General features: G+C 44.8%; 1 protein-coding gene across 2 annotated transcripts; it reads left to right on the forward strand.

The window, feature by feature from the left end:
* Positions 1-25,271, forward strand: USB1 (U6 snRNA biogenesis phosphodiesterase 1). Of its 2 annotated transcripts, none has more exons than XM_030203582.1 (7): positions 1-287; positions 8,377-8,534; positions 13,706-13,889; positions 15,162-15,215; positions 22,684-22,789; positions 22,959-23,042; positions 24,019-25,271. In XM_030203582.1, the coding sequence occupies exons 1-7, from the start codon at positions 130-132 to the stop codon at positions 24,121-24,123; spliced, it is 849 nt and encodes a 282-aa protein (XP_030059442.1). In that variant the 5' UTR covers positions 1-129; the 3' UTR covers positions 24,124-25,271. The 2 variants fall into 2 exon arrangements, with proteins under 2 accessions (XP_030059442.1, XP_030059443.1); XM_030203583.1 differs by having other exon boundaries at positions 8,380-8,534.
* Positions 25,272-25,677: the final 406 nt, after the last annotated feature.

Consider the following 25,677-nt stretch of genomic DNA (forward strand, 5'->3'; position numbering starts at 1 on the left):
CTGTGTGTGAGTCTCTTCACGTTTTCGGGCGGAGTGGATAGAGGGTGACACAAGTTGCTGCCAAGCTCGCGGAGACGATGAAAGCTTTTGTTTTGGGGGATGCGTATGAAGAGATAGAACAGAACACCTATGAGCAGCCAGGTCTTGGTGGGCTACAGCAGCAGCTCCAGCTCAGAGGACGAAACAAGTGCGCAGATTTCGGGTTGCTATGAGAAAGTACAAAAGAAAAACAGCTCTGACGGTGAATTAGGGAAGTCTGAGGTCCTCCACGATGTCCCTCAGACAAGGTGGGTTTCACAAGGTGGGGGAAGTTTCAGACAGGTTCAGCTGCTTCTGGGGTTGATGCAGTTACCTTGTGTTAATCGTGCGCTAAAGCTTAGCGCGGGGATTTCTGAGACAGGTATAATGCAAAAGTGTTTTGCTTCCTAATGCCAAATGACATGCAATAGACCCAGCTAAAAAAAAAATGTACACTAAAATTGGCACATCGTAGGTAACGCCTTTTCCGCAGAGTAAGCTCTCTTTATCATAACTTGATTTCACCTCCCAATCAACCAGTTTTTAACCTAGGACAGACAGAAAGCTGTGAGTTAGAGCTGCATTGAGCACATGACTTTAAACACAAATTTAATGTAACTCTGTTCCCACTCACTCAGTTCACAGGCTCCAGCCATTCTGTTTGGCTGAGGCACTCTGGGACCAGAATGTACTGGTGTAGGTTGGGTCCAGGCTAAATCCTTGTAGGCTGAAGGGTACTCATTTCTGGGCACTTATCTAATTTACACACAAAATAGGCAGCAGTGTCCATATTTCAACTTCCTTTACTAGCACTAACTTGGGGGGGGGAAACAAAAAAACAGTTCAATAAACTTCTCAACTTGGTCTGTACAGTTCAGGGTGTCTTTCTTAGGTGGTCAGCACGACCCAAAACTAGTCTCCACTTCATATTGGGGCATTTAAATTCACAGTTCCATCTTAAATCTCCGCTATTTGCTAACCAGAACAAAATAAACTCTGCCATGATCATCTCCACATTCAGTTGCACTGTCACATCCCAGAACAGGGTCCTTCACAGCGAAATGAAAGTCCTGCCAAAAGTGAGAAACTCTCATTTCTACCTCTGGTGTTGTCTTCTTCAGACGCTCCTCCTTAGTCCCAGTGCAGGAACTAACTGCAGGCACCTGCTGCACTGTAGCAAGGGTTTCAATCATCACACTGCAAAATCTTTGAGCTTTGGTTCTCAGGACTTTCTCCTTGGTACAATGGGTCTTGGTGACGGTGGGCTACTAAAGTCAGAGTAGCCAGGTGGCTAAAAATTTTCCAGCCCAATTCATGCCCCAAAATCAACAGTTTTGACATAAAAAATAGCTATGTGAGGAGCTGGGGGAGGGGGGTCCCCTTCCATTCCATTCAAGATACTAGAGGTTTATGACCTAGCTAAACCTATAAAAAAAAAAAAACCTTCTCCCATTTTTAATAATGTGACAGTGTGCACTGAAATCTTCAATGATATAATATTTTCAAACTATCTTAATTTTTAATTTTTTCATAATAAGTAGACTTTAAAATAAATTTGTATAAGCACTTAGCTTAAGTAGCAAGATCCAGACAGGAACGCTGTAATGTTACTTCTTTAGCAAGGAGGGTCCGAAATGTGATAAAAATAAGCTGAGCATCAGACTTCATGGCCACATACCTGTTACTAAGGTATAAGCTTTCAGTGTACTTTTGGCTGACCCATAGAGACCATCATCAATAGCTTTCCCCAACTCTCTGTGGCTCAAATCATCTAAGATTTTTCCGCAAGAGGTTGTTTAAGCCTTATTCGCATAAAACAATTTCACCTTCTGATATCTGGCCATAACTTGCAAAAAACCTGCTCCAGGCTCTCATCGGTAGTGAAACTCAGCCCACCAATTAAAAAGCTTTCCTTCATCTGATGACATGATGTGACCTCGAAAAAGAATACAAGAGACTGAGGGCTAGAGGGAGTTCCTCACCAATGTCCTTGCAAATCACCTAATAATTCTCTTGAAGGGAGTTATTCTCCTCCCAACCCTATTAAATCCACCAGTTTTCCCATAATACTTCCAAATGAACAGTAATTACCCCCTCCCAATCTACTAATCCTCCCCCAGTTATAATCTGAAAGGTACAGTAATTACTAAGCCCCTCTCAACATTCTTCCAATATATTCTCAAGGGACAGTAATTACCTCGCAACAAAAAAAAAAAATCCGCCAATCCTTCCCCAGTAGTCTCAAACAGCAGTAATTTTTACTCTCCCTCACCTGATCACCCCAAACCAGCTGTCCCCATCCCTGCCCAGCACAAAGACCATGGGCTGGTAACAGTCTCTCCACTAACACGCACAGGGAAGTAGTCTTCAAACAACACCTACCACCACCCTAACAGCTGCCCATATCCAGCCAGTGGCGTAGCTATGTGGGGCCACGGGGGTCTGGGCCCCTGGTTTTGCTGGTGGGGGTCCTCAACCTCTGCCAGCTGAAGCCTTGTTCAGCGCTGGTCGCTGCGTTGCCTGCCCTGCTCTTATCCTCACATCTGGCATGCAGGATGTGAGGGTAAGAGAGAGCAGGGCAGGCAACGTGGCGGCGCCAGAGCCCAGCGCTGGACAAGGCTTTAGCTGGCAGGGGTTGGGGACCCCTCCAGCTAAGGTATTTTTGTGGCAGTGGGTAGGGGTGGTAGCACTGGGGCGGCAGACCAAAATGTGCCCCCCCCACACCTCGGGTTCTGGCTCCCTCCAACCACGAAGTCTGGCTTTGCCCTTGTGGCCAGTACTGTAAGCAGGTAAATAATTTCTCCAAGCAGTGTCTTTTTTATTATTGATTGGCCCTTCACAAAACCACCCACTAGGCTGGCAGTCTCAGCCCCTTTTGTCTTAGTGTCCTCCCTGGAAATCCTCCCACCTTCTGCCTGCAGCAGAGGCCCTTTTCATGGAAGTCACATTAAGAAGAAAGTTGCTGATTCAGTAAACTAATCATGTGTAAATTCAAAGGGACTGATGCTCTAAGCTGTCGCGAGCATAAGCATGCAGTTGCTGGGTGTGCGTGCATATTATTGTACACCTAATACACAGAGGGCTCGTGTGAGTATAAATTTGCACAATACTGATGGTTGCAAACAGTATTGAAATATATTAAAATGGATGATAATGAGGTCAGTAAGTATTCCTTTGCAGTGCACAAATGGAAGCACTGTAATGCATAGAAGGAAATGATGGCCTAGAACAAAGTTTTCGCCTCTTCAGGGGCAGCATAGAAGGTTTTGAGGAGAGGATTTTTTTTGTCAGTTTTTCACATTGAACCAGGGGCATAGCCAGAAGTCTGTTTTTTTTTTTTTGGCGGGGGGATCCCAATATTATTTCCCTCCCCGCCCGCTGCAATATTACCTCTGCTGGTGGGGATACCAAGCCCTGCCAGCCAGAGACATCTGCCAGGTTCGCGACTGCAGTGGCACTTAATTCACTCAGGCATGCTTTGGGCTTTGGCTGCTCTTGCCGGTTGTCCCATGCATTATCAGACCTGAACTGAATGTGCATGGAAGAGCCGGCATTAGCAGCCGATGCATTCCTGAGTGAATTAAGTAGCGCTGCAGGTGTGACTCGGGTAAGCGACATCTTTGACCATGAAGGCAGAAGGGTTGTGAGCCAAAGGTGAGGGGGCCGAGGCCCCCCCCCCTTCCCGGTGGCTACACCACTGCATTGAACTGCTGGTTTTGTCTTCTTTTACAAGCAGAAGGAGGCTCCTGCAAGTTTTAAAGACAGATGAGAAGTAATAAACGTGCATATGTCTGAGCAAAACCGAAATTAAAAGCACATATCCAGCCTGTTGTTGTACACCTTAAATATGAGCCTTGCAAAAATTCCATGTGCTAGTAATATTTGTGAGCCTCATATTTAGGGGCTGAAGAATAAGTGCTGATGTGTGCTGACACTTCCGTTTATCTCAGTGTATACACAAGAGCCATGCTTACCACAGAACCTTTGTGTGCATGTGTCGGGCACGTTCCTCCTCCCCATTAGCCACAAGTTTTCTGTTTAATAGCATGATTTAACTGCAAATATGATTGCTTCAAGTATTGCGGTGCTATTCTTTTTTTTTTTTTTTTGCATTGCTGTTGCATTGTGGGCCCATGAGAACAGAAGAATAGCCATACTGGGTCAGCTCAGTGGTCCATCTAGCCCACCTGCAGGTGGCTTTGAGCATCGACCCCCCCCCCCCCCCCCCAAGGTTCTGTGCTGAGGACAGCTAGTACTGTGTGCATGTCTGAGCAAAATGAGTGTGCCAGCGCCAGTGGCGTAGCCAGACTGCCAATTTTGGGTGGGCCTGAACCCAAAGTGGGTGGGCACAAAATTTTCTCTCTCCCCCCCCCCCCCCCCCCCCCCCCAGCAAAATGTAGTCACACTTAGATGCATTTGTCACACAGGGTAAAGTGCTGCTTTTCAGTGCATCAGATTTCAGACAATTTATTTAATAGCCTAATCCTTTTCAGTGAGCTTTCAGAGGCCAAAACCTCCTGCCTCAGGTCAGTATAATGCTGTTACGGTATCCTCTCCTGACCTAAGGAAGGAAGTATTGGTCTCTGAAACTTTATTAACACCATATTACTTTATCCTAAATTAAAAATAAAATTATTTTCTTTACCTTTGTTGTATGGCCATTTACTTTTTCTCATTGTGTTGCTCCCAGTCTCTAGATTCTGCTTTCCTTCGTTTTCGCTTAACTCTTCTGCCAGGGTTTCCTGGCCATTTGTCATTTTTCTCTCCTTTTTCTTTGCTTTCTTCAATATTTTTCTGCCTCTCTCTGTGTCCAGATTTAATTCATTCTTACTATCCGTTCTTTAATTTCCTTCATCTACTTATGGCTTTTCATCTTTTTCTCACCCTTGTTCTCCCCATGCCCCTTCCTCTTATTCTCCAATCTTTCACTACTCCCCCTTTCCATCCAGCAGCTCTCCTCTTTCTCTCCCCATCCTTCCAGTCTCTCCCCTCTGTCTCCCCATCCTTCCAATAGTCTCCCCTCTTTTTTTCTGCATCCTTCCATCGTGTCACCTCTTTCTCCCTACCCTTCCATCCAGCGTCTTCCCTCTTTCTCTCCCCATCCTTCCACTCATCTACCCTCTCTCCTAATACTTCCATCTAATGTCTCTCTACCCTTTTCTGTTCAGTGTCCCTTCTCTCTCCACATCCTTCCAGTCTCTCCCCTTTTTCTCTACATCCTTTCATCCATCTCCCCTCTTTCTCTGCCATCCTCCCATCTGTTTTCCCTCTTTCTCTGCCATCCTCCCATCTGTTTTCCCTCTTTCTCTCCCCATCCTTCCATTTTCCCTCTTTCTCTCCCCATCCTTCCATTTTCCCTCTTTCTCTGCCATCCTCCCATCTGTTTTCTCTCTTTCTCTCCCCATCCTTCTGTTTTCCCTCTTTCTCTCCCCATCCTTTCATTTTCCCTCTTTCTCTGCCATCCTCCCATCTGTTTCCCTCTTTCTCTCCCCATCCTTTCATTTTCTCTCTTTCTCTGCCATCCTCCCATCTGTTTCCCTCTTTCTCTCCCCATCCTTCTGTTTTCCCTCTTTCTCTCCCCATCCTTCTGTTTTCCCTCTTTCTCTCCCCATCCTTCCGTTTTCCCTCTTTCTCTCCCCATCCTTCCCTCTCTCTGCCATCCTCCCATCTGTTTTCCCTCTTTCTCTCCCCATCCTTCCGTTTTCCCTCTTTCTCTGCCATCCTCCCATCTGTTTTCCCTCTTTCTCTCCCCATCCTTCCGTTTTCCCTCTTTCTCTGCCATCCTCCCATCTGTTTTCCCTCTTTCTCTCCCCATCCTTCCGTTTTCCCTCTTTCTCCCCATCCTCCCATCCGTTTTCCCTCTCCCGATTCAGGCCCACCTGCCCCAGCTCCCATTGCCGGCCACTGCTGCTTTTCCTGATGAGCAGCAGGGCCGGCGCTACAAAAAGAAGCGCTCAGCTGACTGAGCTGAGCGCCAACGCAAACTACAACTCACTCGACGAGAAAAAATGTTTTTTAAAAAACGCGGCACCGCAGGCAGCCTCGAAGCATTGGCTGCTGGCTCTGCAGGCTCCTCCCGTCTCTTACGTCACTGCCCCTGCTTCGCTCCAGGGGCAGTGACGTAAGAGACAGGCGGAGCCTGCAGAGCCAGCAGCCAATGCTTCGAGGCTGCCTGCGGTGCCGCGTTTTTTTAAAAACATTTTTTCTCGTCGAGTCGTCGTTAGCGTTGGCGCTCAGCTCAGTTAGCTGAGCGCTTTTTCTTTTTGTAGCGCCGGCCCTGCTGCTCATCAGGAAAAGCAGCAGTGGCCGGCAATGGGAGCTGGCGCTGGGCGGGCCTGGGCCCACCCAGGCCCACCCGTAGCTACGCCCTGGCCAGCGCACATCTTCATGTGTGCTGCAATGTTATTCTGTGGGTAAAAGTTAGCCTCGCAAAACTTTCTTGCATATAAACTTTTGCTAATACAGAACAACAGTCAAGTACATGTGTGTGTATATATATATATATATATATATATATATATATATATATATACTGGCTGTGCCCCAGTTTTACACACAGGTCCAAGCAGAGAAAAAAATATATATATGTAATTTTCCCTGCTTGGACCTGTATGCAAAACTGTCACCTTACTTTCTGTCTTCAAAGTTGTGGGTACTGTTATACTCAAGACAAAACTAGTGGTTAGAGAAAGCGGAGTTTGAATCCCACTGACACTCTTTGTAGTCTTGAGGCAATGGACGGTCAAGTGACGTCCAAGTGCAAACTTAGGTTCCTTTTACTAAAGCTTAGCGCGCACTAATGAACATTTGGCACACAGTGTCGTCGGCACATGTTAAGCTTTACTAAAATGGCCCCTTAGACTGTAAGCCCTCTGGGGACAGGGAAGTATACCTACTGCACCTGAATGGAACTCGCATTGAAACTACCACTGGAAAGGCATGAGCTAAAACTAAAAATGATGAATAAATAACACTTCTACATCTCCTCAGACCTAGCATTCAAGTTTTAGCATTGTACGTGCCTTAGTCTTCTGCATACTTCTATTTTGAAGCTGGATAGATAATAGCCTCATTACCACTTATTTTAATATGCTGTGCACCAGTGTCCTACACTCATATTCAAGCAGCGATAATTTTTGCATGAAACACTTCTCTTCACTGTGGAGCCATAAAAATGCATGCAGATGTGCTGTGTGTTTCTGTATCAACCGCCCACCCCCCCCCCCACCCCCATCATAGGAGCCAACTTTTCAGAAAAGTTGGGGGTGCTGAACCCTACAGAAATTACCCTTCCCTGACATAAGCAGTTTGTTCAATAGAGTTGGCACCTATGAACACAGGCACTTGCTTTAGGGCCCATAGCTGAAGCTGTTGGATACTTACAAATTGCTTATCTGGAATCATTGCTGAAATCCATGTGTCGGCTAGTGTGTCCAGTGCTAATGCCCTTTTCTCTAGATGCCTACTGACTGTTCTCTTTCTTTGTTGAATTCCTTAAAAGCAGTGTTTCCCAAGTCGGTCCTGGAGTACCCCCTTGCCAGTCAGGTTTCAGGATATCCACAATGAATATGTATGAACATAAGAGTAGCCATACTGGGTCAGACCAAACCAATGGTCCATCTAGCCCAGTATCCTTTTTCCAACAGTGGCCAATCCAGGTTACAAGTACCTGGCAGAAACCCAAATTGTGGCAACATTCCATGCTACCAATCCCAGGGCAATCAGTGGCTTCCCCCGTCCAACTCAACAGACTATGGACTTTTCCTCCAGGAACTTGTCCAAACCTTTTTTTTTTTTTTTTTTTACCAAGATATGTTAACCACTGTTACCACATCCTCTGGCAGCAAGTTCCAGAGCTTAACTATTCTTTGAGTAAAAACAAATATTTCCTCCTATCTTATTTCCATGTAATTTAATTGAGTGTCCCCTGGTCTTTGTATTTGTTATGTTAAGCCAGGAAAGCAAATCCTGGATCAGAAAACCTGATATGGGTGCTACAGAGGAATTGGATGTGCCTGGTTTCTAAAACAGGAGCATCTCCCTGACAGTCTGGTTCAGTTAGCTCTCACTTACTGCTGTACATTTTTCAAACACGGCATTTCAAACCAGACCCAGATGCTTGCAGTTGAATTTTGCAACTGCTTCATCTTGAAACCACTTTGCTCCTTCATGTGTCTGCTTGTGACCCGGGTTTAAGCTCAACCCTGACCCCCATGGATCTAGAGTCATAGCTCCTGCAAGTGCCAGGTTTCTGCTGGTGGGTTCTTGTATGGGTGTATGGTTCTCTAATTCATACATCGCTTGTGTGAAATGTACCCTGCCTCTTTCCCCTTCTAACAGTTTTCTGTCTGCTCACAGTAGGTCCCAGATCTGCTTGCCAGTGCCAGACAGTGTATTGAACATGTTCCAAGATAGCAAGGAAGAACACTGTAGTGATGACAGTGCCCAGCATGGTGGACGTGTGCGCAGCTTCCCTCATGAGCGAGGCAACTGGGCAACATATGTCTACATGCCATGTAAGTAAAGCTTGCTTATCATGATGTAATTCTGTATCTCAAAAGGGGAGGGGACTTGACTTCTTCAGACTGGTTGTTATTCTGAAGATCAAAAATGGGGAAGACAGTATTGGATGTTTATTTCCTCTCTGTGCCACTGAGACAGAAACGGGTTTTGCAGGAACATAAGTCCTTTTCTTAGTGTCAGCTTACATTGTTCTGAACCAGCGGGTGTTATCCTTTCCCACCAGCAGATGGAGGTAAAGAAAACTGAATTTGACCAGTGACATCACCGGTTATAATCTATTGTGCTCTCTGGAACAATCTAATATTTTTCTCTATCTTCTAGCAGGTAATAGGTTGTGCTGTGTCCCTGGCCTAGCTCCCCACTCTGCTGGTCGCAGCTGCACAGTGTGGTTGAGCCTAATGGCTGCTTCCAGGTCACAGTCTCTGGGCAATACGTGGTTGAGCTGTGCAGACCCCCAGTCATACTCCTTAGTGCCTCTGGGGGAGGCTTTGGCTTGGACCAGAAGGATCTCGCCTGAGGGGTGTGGATCCCCATCCTCCCACCCTATTGCATATTCACCCTGTTTGGGTTTGTCCCCCGTGGGCTCCCTCTACAGCTCTCAGGTTCTTAAATTACCCAGACAGCCCTTTTCCATGCCTTGGTGAATACGACTTTTTTGCTGTTCCTGTCACTTTAAGAAGAAAAAAAAAGCAGAGCAGCTCTGAATGGGGAAATCCCCCCTACCTTGTGGTTGATGGATTTCCCTGTAATTAAGGCAATTTGCACCCCCCAGAAGGCCTGGGATGGAGCAGCATCTGGGTTCCCTGAGTCAAGGCAGGTTTAGGCAGCGTGTCAGGCCCTCACCTGCCTGACACATAGCTGGGGATACCCTCTGGGAAGCACTTCTCTCTGTGCAGGAACCAGCAGCTCATCTGTGTGCACACAGTGCAATGGGTTGTTTCTGACTTCGGAAACGGCCCCAGGGAGAGGTTGGGGAGGCCTCCAGAGTTCATGGGTCTTCCTCTACCCCCTCCCCCCGAGGCATCAGGACCCATGGTCCCAATTTTGGCGGGAATAATGGCCATTTTCTATTCCATGGGGATTTCAATTCCTGGCTCGAGAGGGGTGGAGGGCCTACCTCCCCTACCCCCCTCAGGTCTGTTTATGGGAGGTTCCAATGGGGCCCCTGGAGCGTTTTAGCTCCAGAGCTTGGCACAGTTGGTCTGACAGCAGTTGAATTTGGACGGCGGTCCCTCTCTCTCTGGTGGTGGCCCCAGTTTGGGTTCTAAGAGGCATAGGACTGAGGGAAGGGTGCCCAAGGCACCGATTCCCTTGGAGGAGGCAGAAGAGGACTCCAAGGTCTTCTCAGACTCTACAGGGGACTCGGAGTCTGAGGCTCCCCCGTCTCAGGAAACTGAGGAGGAGCAGTCCCATGTGATCCGTCTCTTTCTGTGAGAGGAGCGTTCTCATCTTATTGGCGAGATTACTAAGGCCTTTTCTATGCTGTGAACTTTGGCTGCGGCCCCCATTGAGGGGGGATCCATTGCTAGAGGGGCTCGCTGGGCCCCCTGAGCATTTTCTTCTGCACAGGGCTTTTATCCGCATGATGATGGCGGAGTGGGAAAATCCAAATGATCCCCATGGTGCCAAGATTCTGGATCACCTTTATATCATTGCTCTAGAGGGGGTTGAAAGGGTTTGGCATTTTCCTAAGGTGGACGCTCGGCTCTGAAGTAGCTCCATGATGAGAAGGTGGAGCAGCAGCTCTGCCTGCCTTTTCTGTGATAACGACCAGTATTCAGACCACCATTTGTGGCAGTTACATGGCAAGTGCCATGCTTTAATTGTTGCAGCAGCTCCCAGAATCCCCGGAGGTGGCTTGCCTGGAGTCGAAAACAGCCTTTTTGGTGGACGTTCTATATGATCTGGTTCATTTAGCTTCCCACTCAGTGGCTGCTTTGGTGGTTGGACGCTGGTGATGTGGTGGTGATTGTGGCTTTGCTACTGGGTGGCAGATGTAGCTTCCAAATAGCTGTTGAGTCAGCTGCCCCTTAGGGAGGGCAGTTGTTGTTTTGAGAGGACCTGGAGAGGCTTGTGAAGAATATGGGGAGACACGGTCTCTCTGGCTTCCTGAGCTGTGGCAGAAAGACACTCTCTCTCAGCGTTCCTTTGCTTTTAAGGGGCGCACTTAGAGGGTCAGGATGGTTTCAACCCACCTGCAACTCTACGTTTCGGGGGTGGGGGGGGCTGGCAAGGGCAGGCCATTCAGTCAGGTTTCCTTTTGAGGCCCCAAAAGATCCAGCCCAACTGGTGCCTCCCACGGAGCCGCGGCCCCCTATTCTGCCCAATGAGGGTGCACCAGACCCCTCGTCTGTGCCGGTGGGAGGCAGGCCGTCTTTCTTCTGGGATGAGTGAGCCCGTATCACCTTGGATAAATGGGTCCTGGAGGTGGTCAGCAGGGGGTATTCTCTCTGGAGTTGGCCTGTCTGGTGTTTGACGCCTTCATGGTCTCGCCCTGCAGTTCAGCTCTGAAGCCCTTGGCTGGGAACAGTACTCCCTTTATTTTGTCGTCCCGAAGAAAGGTGGCTCCTTCCGTCCTATCTTGGACCTCAAAGTGGTCAATGCTTGCCTCTGGGACAAACACTTTCAAGTGGAGATGCGCTCAGTTATGGCTTCTGTGCTTCTGGGGGAGTTCCTGACTTCCCTGGACCTCATGGAGGCTTCTCTCCATATCCCTATTGTGGATCATCACAGGAGATTTCTATGCTTCTGTATGTTGGGCAAGCTTTTTCAGTTTCAGGTCTTGCCTTTTAGCCTGGCTACGGCACCACACACATTTTTCCAAGGTGATGGTGGTGGCAGCGCATCTTCGGCACCGAGGAGATCGGGTTCACCCATACCTGGATGACTGACTGACTCGGGCAGATTCAGCAGCAGAGGCCTGTTGTGCAACTGATCGGGTCATCTACCTTCTGGTGTTCCTGGTGTGGGCCGTGAATCATTCCAAGAGCCATCTATGTCTATCTCAAGTTCTGGAGTACCTGGGAGTTTGCTTCGACGAATGCTGGAGGAGCGCACGGAGAAGCTTCAGGAGCAGAACCGTCAGTTGTACGAGCTTCCGCAGCCCACAGTCTAGGACTACTCGCAGCTCCTGGGCTCCATGGCAGTGACTCTGGAGATGGTACTTTGAGCAAGAGCTTATATGTGCCCTCTGCAGCGGGCCCTTTTGTCCCAGTGGGCTCTGGCCTTTCAGGACCTCAGTCTTACGCTGATGGCCAGGCTCCCTCTGGATCCTCCTTAGTGGGTGCTGGTCATCACTGATGCGAGTCTCTGCTGGGGAGCTCACTGGGGCGAGTAGCATAGGGCACCTGGTCCAGCCATGAACTGCCTGAAGACCCAGGTGGTCCGATTGGCTGTGCTGGAGTTTCAGCCACTCTTGGAAGAGAAAGCGGTCAGAGTGATGTCTGACAATGTGACGGCAGCAGTGTACAGCAACAGGCTGGGTGGAACCTGGAGTCGGGCCACTCCGCTAGAGGCAGCGAGTCTCTGCTGCTGGGCGGAAACATATCTGCAGGCTTTCAGCGGTCCATATTGCAGGCAAGGACAATGTACAAGAGGATTTTCTCATTCATTCTAATGGATCCGGGAGAGTGAGAGCTGGGCATCAAGCCTTTCGGCTCATAGTGGACTGCTGGAGGCCTCCTTAGTTTGACATGAAGGTGGAGCGCTTCTTCAATCGATGGTGGGACCCGGCTTCTCAGGGGACAGATGCCCTGGTTCAGCCATGGCCAGCAGTGGTGCTGCTCTGTGTTCCCTTCATGGCCTCTGGTAGGCCAAGTGTTGCACAGGATTGCACGTCATCCTTACTTGGTCTTGCTGGTGGTGTTAGATTGGCTCCAAAGACCTTAGTATGCAGATCTCCATCGCCTTGTGGTAGGTGGCCCTCTTCCTCTGCCCAGGGTTCGGGGGCTCCGGTAGGGGCCAATGGATCTGGAGGATCAGGATCCCTTTTGGCTTAGTGTGGGTTTTCTCCCTGCTGTTGTCCAGGAAAACTTACGTCGAGGGTCTGGCAGGTTTTTGAGTCCTGGTATGGGGAATGGGCCCTTTGCCACTGGAGGGCTCAGCTTTCAGATGTTTTAGGGTTCCTGCAGCAGGGGCTCACCTTGCGCTCCCTAGGGTCCAAGTGGCGTCACTTTCTAGCTTTCAGGGAAGGTGAAGGACACCTCTCTGGCTTTGCATGAGGAGGTGGCTAGTTTCTGAAGGAAATGGCACACTTGCACCCTTCACTTCGTCCTTCCTTCCCTTTGTGGGACCTCAATTTTGGGTCTCTGTGTTGTCGAGGGTGCCATCTGAGCTCTTGCACTTGGCTTCCATCAAAGTCATCACACATAAGACGGTGTTTCTGGTAGCAATCGCCTCTCCTCAGAAGGTCTTGGAAATTCAGGCCCTATTGTGCCAGTACCTTTACCTGTGGAGGATTTGGCATCCTTGCATATAGTCCCATCCTTTCTGCCAGGGTTCTGGGTATGCTCTTTCTCATTGGAAGTAGTTGAAGAGTAAGATCTGATTCTAATTGGCAGCTATATGGGGTTCCCATGATATGGCTATTCCCTGATTTATGCAGGGTAGCAAATGCCACTCTGTGGTGATTTGCTCGCTTATTGTAGATGCAGTGGTTGATGGGACTGGGTGCGTTACAGAAAGGGACTTTCTGCTGTTTGGGTAGATGCATACTTGATTGTTCTAGAGGGCACCACAGATTATAACTGGTGGTGATACTGGTTGAATTCAATTTTCTCTACCTCCATCTGCTGGTGAGAAGGGATAACATCCGCTGGTTCAGAACAGTGACGCTGACTAAAGAAAAGAAAATTATCCGGTAAGACATATCTCCTTTCATGGCAGGGCAGAGACCATACAGGAGGGGTTAGTCTAGCCATAGACTGTACTTAAACTTTTGCTAGTATTTAGTGATTGCTGTTGGACTTTTGATTTATCGTTTTTACCTGCTGATTTATATTTTTATTTTGTTTCTTATGTTTGAAGTTTTGTTTGTCATTTGTTAGGAATTTTTATTATGTATGTACTTTCAAGAAACCACCTAGAATGGTATGATAGTGCGGTCTGTACATTTTAAAAATAAAATTAAAGTACTTTGGATATAAATGCATGGCTTTCCCATCAGATGAAGCCAACGAGGAGTTCTTTGACCTGCTGGACCTCCTCCTGTCTCACACTCGAACTTGTGGGTTATCTCTGGTCAGGATGGAAGAGTTTCACATCAGCCTGTCCCAGACGGTAGTACTACGTCATCACTGGATAAATCCCTTTATGCAGTCCCTGAGAGACAGGCTGCTGCCTGTTCACAGGTGGGGGCCAGGGCTTACTTGTTAACTGGCACAGCTTTAGCTATAAGTTTATCTGTCTATAAACAAATCCCACTTCCTCCAGTCTCAATCTCCCCACGTCCTCCCCCCCCCCCCCCCCCCCCCAGGAAGTGGGTAGAATACATGACTTAGGGTTGGGAGACCGTATGTCTTTTCTGAATTCTTATACTTGTTTTTCTACTGACTCTTAATTCACAGTATAAAATTCCACTTGGCTTTGTAGTAGAGAGTTGCACAGGGACAAAAATTTCATGCATACCCACCTGTACCCACTAAGGGCCGGATGCACTAAACGAGCCAGCAACGTGGTTTTTAAACTAATTCTAGCCGGTTTAGCACGCAAGTAGTAAACCGGGACATGCACAAAAGGGTTCTGCAAGCCATTTTCCAGTCATGGTAGCAGCTAACAAAAACGGAATGCAAAGCTATTATAATGATCTAATTACTATTATAATGTGCATTCAATGCAATGCACTACCGTTTCCGACCCCATGCACAAAAGCAGTCCGTACCTTTACCGTGGAAATTTTAACGGGAAATCTGGACCTGACAGTTCTTCATTATCGCAAGTAGGAGAAGGGGAGAAACAAGGCAGGGAAGATGGAGCACAAAAAAAAAAAAAAAAGTACAGCGGCTTACACTCAGTTTCTTAATGGGACCTTTGTGCATCTGGCTCTAAGATCCATTCCATCCCCACAGCTAATCTGCTCCATCCTCACCTGTACCCTCAGGAGTGAACGCTATTACTTACTCGCAGCCCTCCATTTCCCCCTGACCCCATCTTCGTCCCACGGCTTTTTGGATGGCATTCAGTATTCAACCAGTGAGTGTTCCAAGTCTCAGTCTGGTGCTCTAGCTGCTTCTCTGGGCATTCCAAGCCTCATTCTGGCTCTCCAGTTACCCTCAGTGGGTTCCAAGCCTCATTCTGCCATTGCCAGAGATTTTGACTACACTTCCATGGGATCTCTGCAATTCCTGTTACTGTGCAATTCTCTACTTCAGAGGATGCTTTTCTATCTGAGTGCTGTGAGAGTTGGTTTCTATGCATTCCATTCAAGAGGTGCCACATTTGTTTTTAAGGCCCAAATGAGTGACTCCATTATTCATTATTGTTATAAAATATGTGATACTGCACTTTCACCAGGTCAGAGTGGTTTACAATGGAAAAGGGCTGAAAAGAAGCCATGATTTTAGTAGTTCATGGTATGTTTTCCTTGTATAAATATTGACATTGTGCTTTTATTGATTTGACAGGTTCTTCTGTGTCATAGACCAGGTGAAGGTTTACACAAACCAGGAGAAGACTCGGTAGGTGTTCAGGACCACGCTGTAACAAGGAACCAGCTGTAAAGTCTTAAGGCAGGGGCTCAACGCTTTTGTGCTATTGACCCTTTGAGAGTCTGCTGAAACCTAAGGGACCCCTTCTCAGAAAAGTGCATAAAATATAATACATAGATATAGATTGTATTAGAAAGGAAACCTATTATGTTCCAATACAGATATTTAACAAATATGTATTGACAATTTCAGTTACATGCTTTGGGAGAGAAAAGGTATTTCACACGTGAGACTTACTGAAATTAACAAACATTTTTGAAGTCTAGAGGCTATAAATTACTTTGTTGCCTATATTCATTATGAATGGAAAACTACATTTCAGTTAGAGGTTAATGAAAATAAAGTTGTTACTTTTTCCCATTTAAGTTCATGGGCCCCCCTGAAACCTAGTGGTCTGCAGACCCCGGGTTGGAACCCCTGTGTTAAGGGCTTTTAATCGGATCACAAGAACAGACTCTTCCTCTAGTGGACTGCAAAGGAATATACAGAAATGGGGAAATTTAAAGTTTAATATTTGATACCACCCATTCAGAAATCCATTCTGAGCAGTTTACAATATTATAAACTAGGAAGGGTGAAAGGAAGTGACTTCATAAATAGAAGAGAGGCACAGCCCGGGCAGGGAATAGCGCTCTCAACTGACAAAAAGCAAAGACATCCAACATGAATTAACTACATTGTATATCCCATGGGCATCCTGAAATAGAAATGTCTTCCTTTCTTCTTTAAATTTTAGAAAGGAACATTTCCACCCAAAGTGGTAAGGGCAGTGCATTCCAATGGGTAGGTCCCTTAATGCTGAAAATTTTGGTTCTTTTAGTACCAAGGCAAATGATGAGAAAACTAGGGAATGGTCCTGCTGGGAAAAACCAAAGAGGCTTAGTAGGAGTGTATGGGATAAGTAGGGTGGAGTGCCAGAATGATGTACTTTAAAAAACAAAATTAAGATTCTGTGGGTAATCCTGTGTGAGATGGGTAGCCAGTGCTCCACATGGAGCAAAGGGATCACATGATTTTTTTTAACTGAACAGTAGTTTTATTGCAGCATTCTGCACAATTTGAAGTCTTTTAATAGCTGAGGCACGTATATCGTTCAATAGGGCATTAAAATAATCAAGGTGAGATGTCACTAGAGAGTAGACTAATATGTGAAGTGCAGATTTAATAAAGATTTGTGACAGGAAAAATCATTGTGTGTTTAAGAAAAGCAATATTGCACAGTGTTAGACTCATGATATTGAAAACTTGGTTGTTGATATAGAGTAGTAACACCCAATACTGGTAATGTGAATCCGAAAGGTATGCTGACATTCTTGATCAAAACTGGAGTAGATAAGGTTGGGGTACATTTCCTAGAAAGTAAGAGGCGTTTTGACTTGTCTGGATTCATCTTTAATTTGTGTGTTTGTAACCATTCCAAGATAGCATTCATTTTATGGTTGAAAGTGGAGATAGCAGTTTGATTAGTACAATCCAGTGTACCAAGGATCTGAATGTTGTCTGCATAGATAAAAGATGTTACTTCTAGCGACTGAATATTACAGAGCAAGAGAGCCAGAAACCTTTTACACCACACTATAAGGTCTGTAGAATATGGTATCATGCCTAGTATATTGCATAGGAACAGGCATAAAGAATAAAGTGTTATTTCAAGAGATTATTCCTTTCTCTAAATTTGATAGCATTATTTAATCATTTAATGCAAGCAGAGATGTAGAGCAATCAACCTGGTAATCATCAATCCTTTGAAAATGTTACATAAAAATCTTATAATTCTTTAATAATTTTTATAAAAAGTGCCCTACACAGACCTCTGCCACGGGCTTCATCAAAAAGAATTTCCAAATACACCTGCATAGATTGCCTATACATGTTACTTCTTATAAACCCCCGAGGGAAACTCTCTTTGATTCCATGCACATTTGACAGCTCGTATTAGCAGTATATTTGAGAGACTAAGATTGTACTCCTCATACTGTGGCTTAAGAGTGAGGTTCATTCCCGTCATGGTATGTGCAAAACGAACCCATTTGGAGACATTGTCCCAAGAGAAACCACTTCACAGAAATAAACCATGAGTTACAAGAGAGAGCTGGTAAAAACAATATACAGATTTTCAGCAGGATAGGTAACCATCTCACAGATAAGCAAATGTGTGTCTAGCTTGCTAGTGTTTTTATAGTCCAGCAGGTAATTTCAGGATAGCACATGCTACAGAGGAAGACCTATTGATATAACAGTGAATAGTGCTTATTTTATGTTAAAATTCCACGTGACAATACTACTACTACAAACTACTATCATGTATTATATCTGGATTTAATGGACTCTTAACTGCAACAGCTTTTTTCTCTTGACAAACTTTAATCAGGCACACAAGTGGTTAGCATCAGACCATAACTGGGTAGAATTGATCTTCTAGAGCTCAGGGCTAGTGTAAAGTTCTCAGTATGTGTGGCCCTACCTGTATGTAGTGTTCTCTGTTCCCTCTTATTTTTTTTCTGCTCTGCTAAATGGATGCAAAAGCAGAGAAAAATGTAGGCAGATAAAGACCATATGGCCTATCCAATCTGTCCATCCATGTCATCTACTCTCCCTATCACTCCCTTAGAGATCCAATGTACTTGTCTCAAACGCTCTTGAATTCAGATACTCTTTTTATCTCTGCCACTTCCACCGGGAGGCCGTTCCACAAATTCACTACCATTTCCGTGAAGAAGTATTTCCTCTGGTTACTTCTGAGTCTGTCCCCTTTCATCTTCATCCTATGTCCCCTCGTTCCAGAGCTTTCTTTCAATTGAAAGAGACTCGCCTCCTAAGCATTTATGCTGCATCGGTATTTAGGTGTCTCTATCATCTCCTGCCTGTCTTCCAAAGTTTACATAGTGAGATCTTTAAGTCTGCCCCCATATACTTTATGATGAAGACACTGACCATTTTTAGTAGCCACCTTCTGGACTGACTCCATCCTGTTTATATCTGTTTGAAGGTGCGGTCTCCAGAATTGTACACAATATTCAAAATGAGATCTCGCTATTCTTATACAGGGGCATCATTGCCTTCTTTTTCCTACTGGTCATTCCTCTCCCTGTGCACTCAAGCATCCTTCTAGTTTTTGCTATTGCCTTTTCTACCTGTTTGGCCACCTTAAGATCATCACAAACAATCACACCCAAGTCCTGCTTCTCTTTCTTGTACAAAAGTTCTTCACCCCCTAAACTGTGCCGTTCCCTCTGGTTTTTGCAGCCCAACTGCATGACCCTGTATTTTTTTAGCATTAAATCTAAGCTGCCAAATTCCAGACCATTCCTCTAGCTTCGCTAAGTCCTTCTTCATGATATCCACACCATCAGGGGTGTCGTCTGCATATTTTGGTATCATCCACAAAGAGGCAAACCTTACCAGGCAGCCCTTCAACAATATTGCTTACAAAAATGTTAGAAAGCACCGGCCCAAGAACCGAACCTTGCAGCACACCACTGGTAAGATCCCTTTCCTAAGAACGAGCTCCATTACCACTACCCTCTGTCGCCTTCCATTTCCTAACCCAGTCAGTCACTTTAGGGCCCATACCTAGGGCACTCGGTTTATTTATTAGTTGTCTATGTGGAACCGTGTCAAAGTTTTTTTTTTTTTTTACTAAATTCTAAATATACCACATTTAGTGCTCTCTCTCGATCCAAGTCTCTAGTCACCCCGTCAAAGACCAAAATTAGATTTGGCTGACAAGACCTGCTTCTAGTGAAACCATGTTGCCTCTGATCCTGTAATCCATTGGATTCCAAAAAGTTACTATTCTCTTTTAAAAACGTTTCTATTAATTTTCTTACTACAAAAGTCGGACTTACCGGCCTGTAGTTCCCTACCTCATCCTTCCTTCCACTTTTGTGAAGAGGGACCACATGTGCTCTTCTCCAGTCCTCCGGGACCACTCCCGACTCTAGAGAAGCATAGAAAAAGTCAGCCAATGGAGCCGCTTGAGCGTCCCTAAGTTCCTTCAGTACCCTCAGATGTATGCCATTTGGCCCCATCGTTTTGTCCACCTTTAGTTTAGCCAGCTCCTCATGAACACAGTCCTCTGAAAATTGTTCAGGGTCTACTACCCCTCCATTCCTATTTGTGCTTGTCTTCTGCGGTCCTGCTCCTGCCCTTGAGCTGTGAACACAGAACACACATATTTGTTAAGCAAGTCCGACTTATCTTTATCAGCTTCTTCATATTCCTCCCCTTCACCTTTGAGCCACACAATGCCACTTTTGCACTAAGTCCTATCATTAACACATCCAAAAAAATGTCTTGTACCCCCATTTTACAGTATTGGTTATATTTTTCTTCCATTTGCATCTTTGCTTTCTTGACTACTCTACCAGCTTCTCTTAACTTTTCCAGATACTGTTGCCTGTCTGACTCTTTCTCCAATCTCTCATAGTGTATAAATACTAATCTCTTTTTTTTTCCTTACCTTTTCAGCTGCTACTTTTGAGAACCAAAGTGGTCTCCTTTTCCTCTTACTTTTATTTACTTTCCTTACAAAAAGGTTTGTTGCCTTTACAATAGCTCCTTTCAGTTTTGCCTACTGCTTTCCAACCTCTTCCAGATGTTCATATACAGGCAGCAGTTCTTTGAGGTAATCCCCCATCTGAACAAAGTTGGTTTGTTTGAAGACTAGAACCTTCACTCTCCAGACCCAGCTTAATATTAAGCCACACCATCCGATGATCACTGGATACCCAATGATCACCTACTATAACATCAGAAATGCTCTCCACATTTGTAAGCGGTAAGTCCAGTATGGCCCCATCCCACATGGGTTCTGTTACCAACTGCAGGAATAGTTCCCCCTGTAGAGAATCCAGGATCTCCCTCTTTCTAAAAGACCCCACAACAGGGATACTCCAATCAACATCTGGCATATTAAAATCACCTATAGTAGTACTTCCCCTTTCACAGCTATATTTTGAATGTCTTCAATTAAATTTTTGTCCACTTTTGTCTGTGAAGGAGGCTTGTATATCACACCAGTGCAAATACATTTGCCATTCCCTCTTTCCAGATTTGACCCACAGTGCCTCTTTCTCACCCTGTAGGTCCTGCAATTGTGTTGCTTTAATATTATCTTTAACATATAATGCCACTCCCCCTCCCTTTCTTCCTATTCTACCTTTCTTGAATAGATTATAACCTGGTATAACTATATCCCAGTCATGAGTTTTTGTGAACCATGTTTCTGTGATGGCCACTAAATCTAAATCAGCCACTTCCTTAGTTCCCATACTTCGGGTTTTAGTATGTACTACTTTCCAGATGCTGCCCCTTTTATCCCATTTGTGTAGAGGTATTTAATGCTTCACTTACATAAGGCTTTTATCACCCTGCCCCAACAATTCTAATTTAAAGCCCTCTTCAGTAGGTTAGCCAGTCTGCTGATGAAAACGCTTCTTCCCTTCTTTGATAGATGGAGACATCTCTACGTAGCAGCCCTCAGAAAAACATCCCATGGTCCAGGAAGCCAAAATGCTCTTGACACTATCTGCGCAACCACATATTCATCTCCAGGATGCAAGCTTCTCTGCCTTGGTCTTTACCCTCAACAGGGAGGATTGATGAGAACACCACCTGTCTATTTCACCCTCTTGAGTGCACAAATGATTGGGAAACGGAATGAGGCTAGACAAACCTCAGGAGTGATGACATTAAGGATTTTTATTGCTATGGTATATATATGGTATAATTGTGGAATGCATTACCTACAGCCCTGAAAGCTATTGATGAAATAACTAACTTCCGTAAATCTCTGAAGACACATCTATTCAACAAGGCCTACAAAGAGAACCCATAGCCTTACAAATTACCTCACCAACTCACCCAATTATTACAGTCCACCTTATATCTTGCCTAACACCTTCCTTCTCTCTTCCCTCACCTAATCTTTGTACATTACTAATTGTATCTGATATCATGGAATGATTATGTCATAACCAAACTCTGTAAGCCACATTGAGCCTGCAAATAGGTGGGAAAATGTGGGATACAAATGCAATAAATAAAAATAAAACTGCACATAATAACGTAAAATTTATTTTTTTTATATTTGTACCCCGCGCTTTCCCACTCATGGCAGGCTCAATGCGGCAGGCAATGGAGGGTTAAGTGACTTGCCCAAAGTCACAAGGAGCTGCCTGTGCCGGGAATCGAACTCAGTTCCTCAGTTCCCCAGGATCAAAGTCCACCACCCTAACCACTAGGCCACTCCTCCACAGTACTCGGGACTGATTCCGTAGTATAAAAATCCTTAATGTCATCGATCCTGAGGTTTGTCTAGTCTCCCTCTGTTCCCACTCATTTGTGCACTGCTGTTGTTCCCGTAGGACTTTCCTATTCGGTTACCATTTGTTATTTCACCCTCTCTCCCAGAGCTGTGAAGTTGCTTTTGATATATTCAGAGGGGTATCTAGCAGTATCATTTGTGCCAACATAGGTGAGCAACATTAGATAAGTCATTAGGCTTGATGAGTCTCGGTAAGCTCTCTGTATCATCTTGAATTTTGGCACCTCACAGACGGCACACTTCCCGGGACATCATGTCTGGTCTGCAGATGGATGCCTATCTACCTCTCAGAAGGGAATCACCAACCACTTCTACCTTTCACCTCTTTGTGGTTACTGATCCAGCTACTTTGGGGATTTCAAGCTCCCAATTCCTCCTCTCTCTGGAATGCTCCCATCTCCTCCACTTCCAGGGCTGCATATTGGTTCTTCAGTTCGAGGGCAGTTGGAGTCTTGGTTTGATCCTATAGTGTCTTGTGATCAGATACTGTTTTTACATGTTGTCCTCTTCATGAAGCATTTCGTCAATGTACTTCTCATTTTCACAGCCTTCTCAATCTTGCCACTTATGTATGGGAATATTAATGCGTGGTATGGGAATATGTAGATGTGTTTATTGCAAACTGAGCCTAGTTTCATTCAGTGCTGTGCACTGCCACACCATATTATATGTCTGGGTTATGCTCCCTGCCAGTGACAGTACACTTATTCTGGCACAAATTCATTTCCACAAAGTCCAGCCCCTTGTGATATGGAGGTGCAGGTTGTTCTTTAGGTGGATTCTTGTTAACAATATTTTTCGGATACTCAAGGCATTCAGCATTGGATCTTAAACTGACATTGTGCCTCCTAATTAGGTTCAGATGAGATCTGATTTCTTATTGACGCAAATGTTTTCACCATCAGTCAGTTGGTGTCATGGAAATGTGAGGGTGCTGGATTTTGTCTTATGTGTGCATCGTTTTACTACCTATTATCAATAATTTTGTTGTATGAAGGAGAGGAAGGAAATAAAGGGCAAATAAATGAAAAGTCCTTTGTAAGTAAGATATTGTCATCAAATTCATAAAGTGGGAACCTTTTTTTTTTTTCCCCTCTCCTACTTCCCAAGGACATTCCTAGGTTTGGCGGTCTCTTCTGGGCATGCACAGATCCTAGAACTGATCTCTGAGGTGGACAGAGTTCTAGAGGAGTTTAATCTGCAGACCTTCTATAAGGTAACCTTTTTTTTCCCTTTTTGCTGTAAGTTAGTCTTGGCTAGGTCTGGGTTGATTTAATGATCAGGAAAGTGTGGCAAGATAAGGGTGAGAATAGATACATCAGATAGCCTGTGAGCTCAGTGCCACAAACGGTATGTTCAGCTCATGCTTCCCTTTCTTTTGGCAGAATTCCTCTTTCCACATCAGCTTAGCCTGGTGCGTTGGGGATTTGAGTGACAAGCTGCATGGGAGGTGTCTCCAGGATCTTCAGGTAACCAGTATGTCTGCCCACTGTAGAAAGAGAGGGAATTCTACATATTTGCAAAGGCTGGGTTCTGGCCCTCTCTGAACTATGACTCATTTGTAGCCTGATAAGAGCTGTGTGCACCATGGCTAGTTGAGCAAGGCTTGCAGATTTACCACACCTTTCTAAGCCAGTGGTTCTTAACCTAGTCCTCATGATACACCGAGCCAATTTGGTTTTCAGGATATCTATAATAGATGTGGGTATCCTGACAACTATATGGGCTGATGTGTCCTGAGGACTAGGCTGAGAGCCCCTGTTGTAGTCTCATTCTGCTAGCATTTATGTTTAGCGTTCAGAGTTTTGGAATGGAAATGGGACCAAAATATTTTATTCACAGCAAATAACTCTATTTTCCCCACATATTTACCTGGATTAAAAAAAAAAATACAAAAAAACCCTGCCTCAGATCTCCTGAGATACAGTGAAAAAGTGAGGAGGATTGGACACCAGAATTATTGAAGAAGGGGGTCATAGATGCACACCTTGCATCACAGACAAAGATCTCATCAGCCCTCCTACTGAAGGAGAGTGGGCTAAAAAAGCTGGAGCACACCTTAGTTCTAAAGAGAAAAATGCCATTTGAGTGCCAGAGTTTAGGATATGCACTCAGTCAGTGGTACCACTCATTGTTTCAGTAAGGTATGCACAAGAATTGAAGTTCATAAAAAGCCCCTTCTTCAGTTATATTGTAGCCTCTAGACACCAGTTTTCTTTGGCATCACTAAGGATATTAGAATATTGTACTGTCTGTTTCATCAACAAGTTTGACAGTTACCTCTTCAGTTGTCCTTTTCTTAAAGATTCACCCCTATATCTCAGACACATTACAGACTTGCTTGATTTTTGTGTAGCTGTTTGTTATTGGGATAAGCTGACCAAATCTATGTGTGTTAATCTATCTCAATATGTCACCAGCTCACCATTTGCCTATGTGTTGCAGGAGATGGTGGACCACTTTGAGGATGCTTCGGTGTTGCTGAGATGTCACATGCAGCAAATCTGTTGTAAAGCAGGGAATAAAATCTTCTCCTTCCCCTTGAGATAGAGCAAAGGTGTCTGTACCTGGAGGGTAAAGGATCTGTGCTACACTCCATGAACATCACACAGCTGTAAGGTGTGCACAAGGACGGTCATCAGATTTATCTTTCTTCAAGTGCTCTCTGGATTCTGTGCTTCCCTTTGCAGGCACCTGCCATCATGGTGGGATGAGGGTTTTATCAGTTGAATTGAGAAAGATGGTTTGCATGAGCCTCAAGGATATAATAGATTCTGTGGATGGTTCAGTAAGTTATTAGGTAATTTTTCTCCAGAGCTGGGATGGGCCTATTCAATAACCATTAAGAATAGCTATCATGGGTATAATCCATCTTGATCTTTAATGTCAACAGCTGCACAGATAGTATTTTTTCCATCACCAAACAGTGTATAGTCATATTGGCAAAAAAAGATTTTTAAAATTTTTATTTAACTTTCTTAATGATGTATTTCCAAAGGAAAAAACAGGCAAAACAGTAAGGTTGGTGGATGAGACTTCCAACACAATTACACTGATGAGAAAAGATTCTAAATGATGTGGTTTTATTGGTAATCGAAAAGACCAGACATGGGATCATGTTCTTTTCGTATTTCCCAAGTAAACCTACACAGCAAGATGATGATTCAAAGAAAACTGGGTTTACATAGCAACAATTCAAATAGGTTTTTTTTATAGTTTTCTCCCTCCCCTTCCCCCACTCAAACTATAGCTCCAGACTTGGTGCTTTCTTAGCCAGGTCTGGAACAGGTATGAAACAAAATGCATCCAAGTGCAGAAGTCTAGATTCTTACAATTTAGAATCCAGCTCTGAGCATGATGTGGCATTGCTATCCAAACTGGTTCTCAAATCTTCTGGAATGTTCTCCAGTGAAGGGGATGAGTCCAACCAGCCTTATTTCATTCCATGACTGTAGTAGCATATACTAGGTTCTTCCACTTCATGACATTGGGTGGTAAAACTTATCTCCACTGTAATAAGATAACTCTGCTAATAAAAGTGTGTAACGAAGGAGAGTACATATTGGCAAAATGTTTAAATCACCCTAACTATTCCCTAAAACCCAATTTATGCTCTTTATTGTTTCTTGGACAATAATGGATATAACTCCTTTTTTTGTTTTTTTGAGTAAGAATAAATTTAATCTATTTTAAAATACTGTTTTGTCTCCATTTTTTGGGCATAAATTATTTTGATGACACATGATTGCTGATCTCTTAGTGCTGTCTGGGGAATAAGAAACTTGCAATAAACATTAAAGCCAGAAATGCTGCAAAAGATTCGTTCTCCTTACTTTCTTGTTCTCTGGTCTTTCAGACAAAGAGGACTACTCTTTGCAGGTTCCTGTGGCCATAAGTTTTATTTTCTCTGTGATCCACAGGGTAGCAGACTAGTCTTGTTCACCCTTCCCCCTTCCTCTCCAGTTTTCACATCAGCAATATGAAATCTCCTTCCCTCATCTTCTTGATATCAGTAGATGTGCACTCTCCCACTCACATCATGCTGTGGCAAACTTTTTCTTGAGCCCTGATGCACCCCCCCCCCCTGCTCTCTGTATCCTTGGG

The sequence above is a fragment of the Microcaecilia unicolor genome, chromosome 5 (genome assembly GCF_901765095.1).
Source record: "Microcaecilia unicolor chromosome 5, aMicUni1.1, whole genome shotgun sequence".
Lineage (NCBI taxonomy): Eukaryota > Metazoa > Chordata > Amphibia > Gymnophiona > Siphonopidae > Microcaecilia > Microcaecilia unicolor.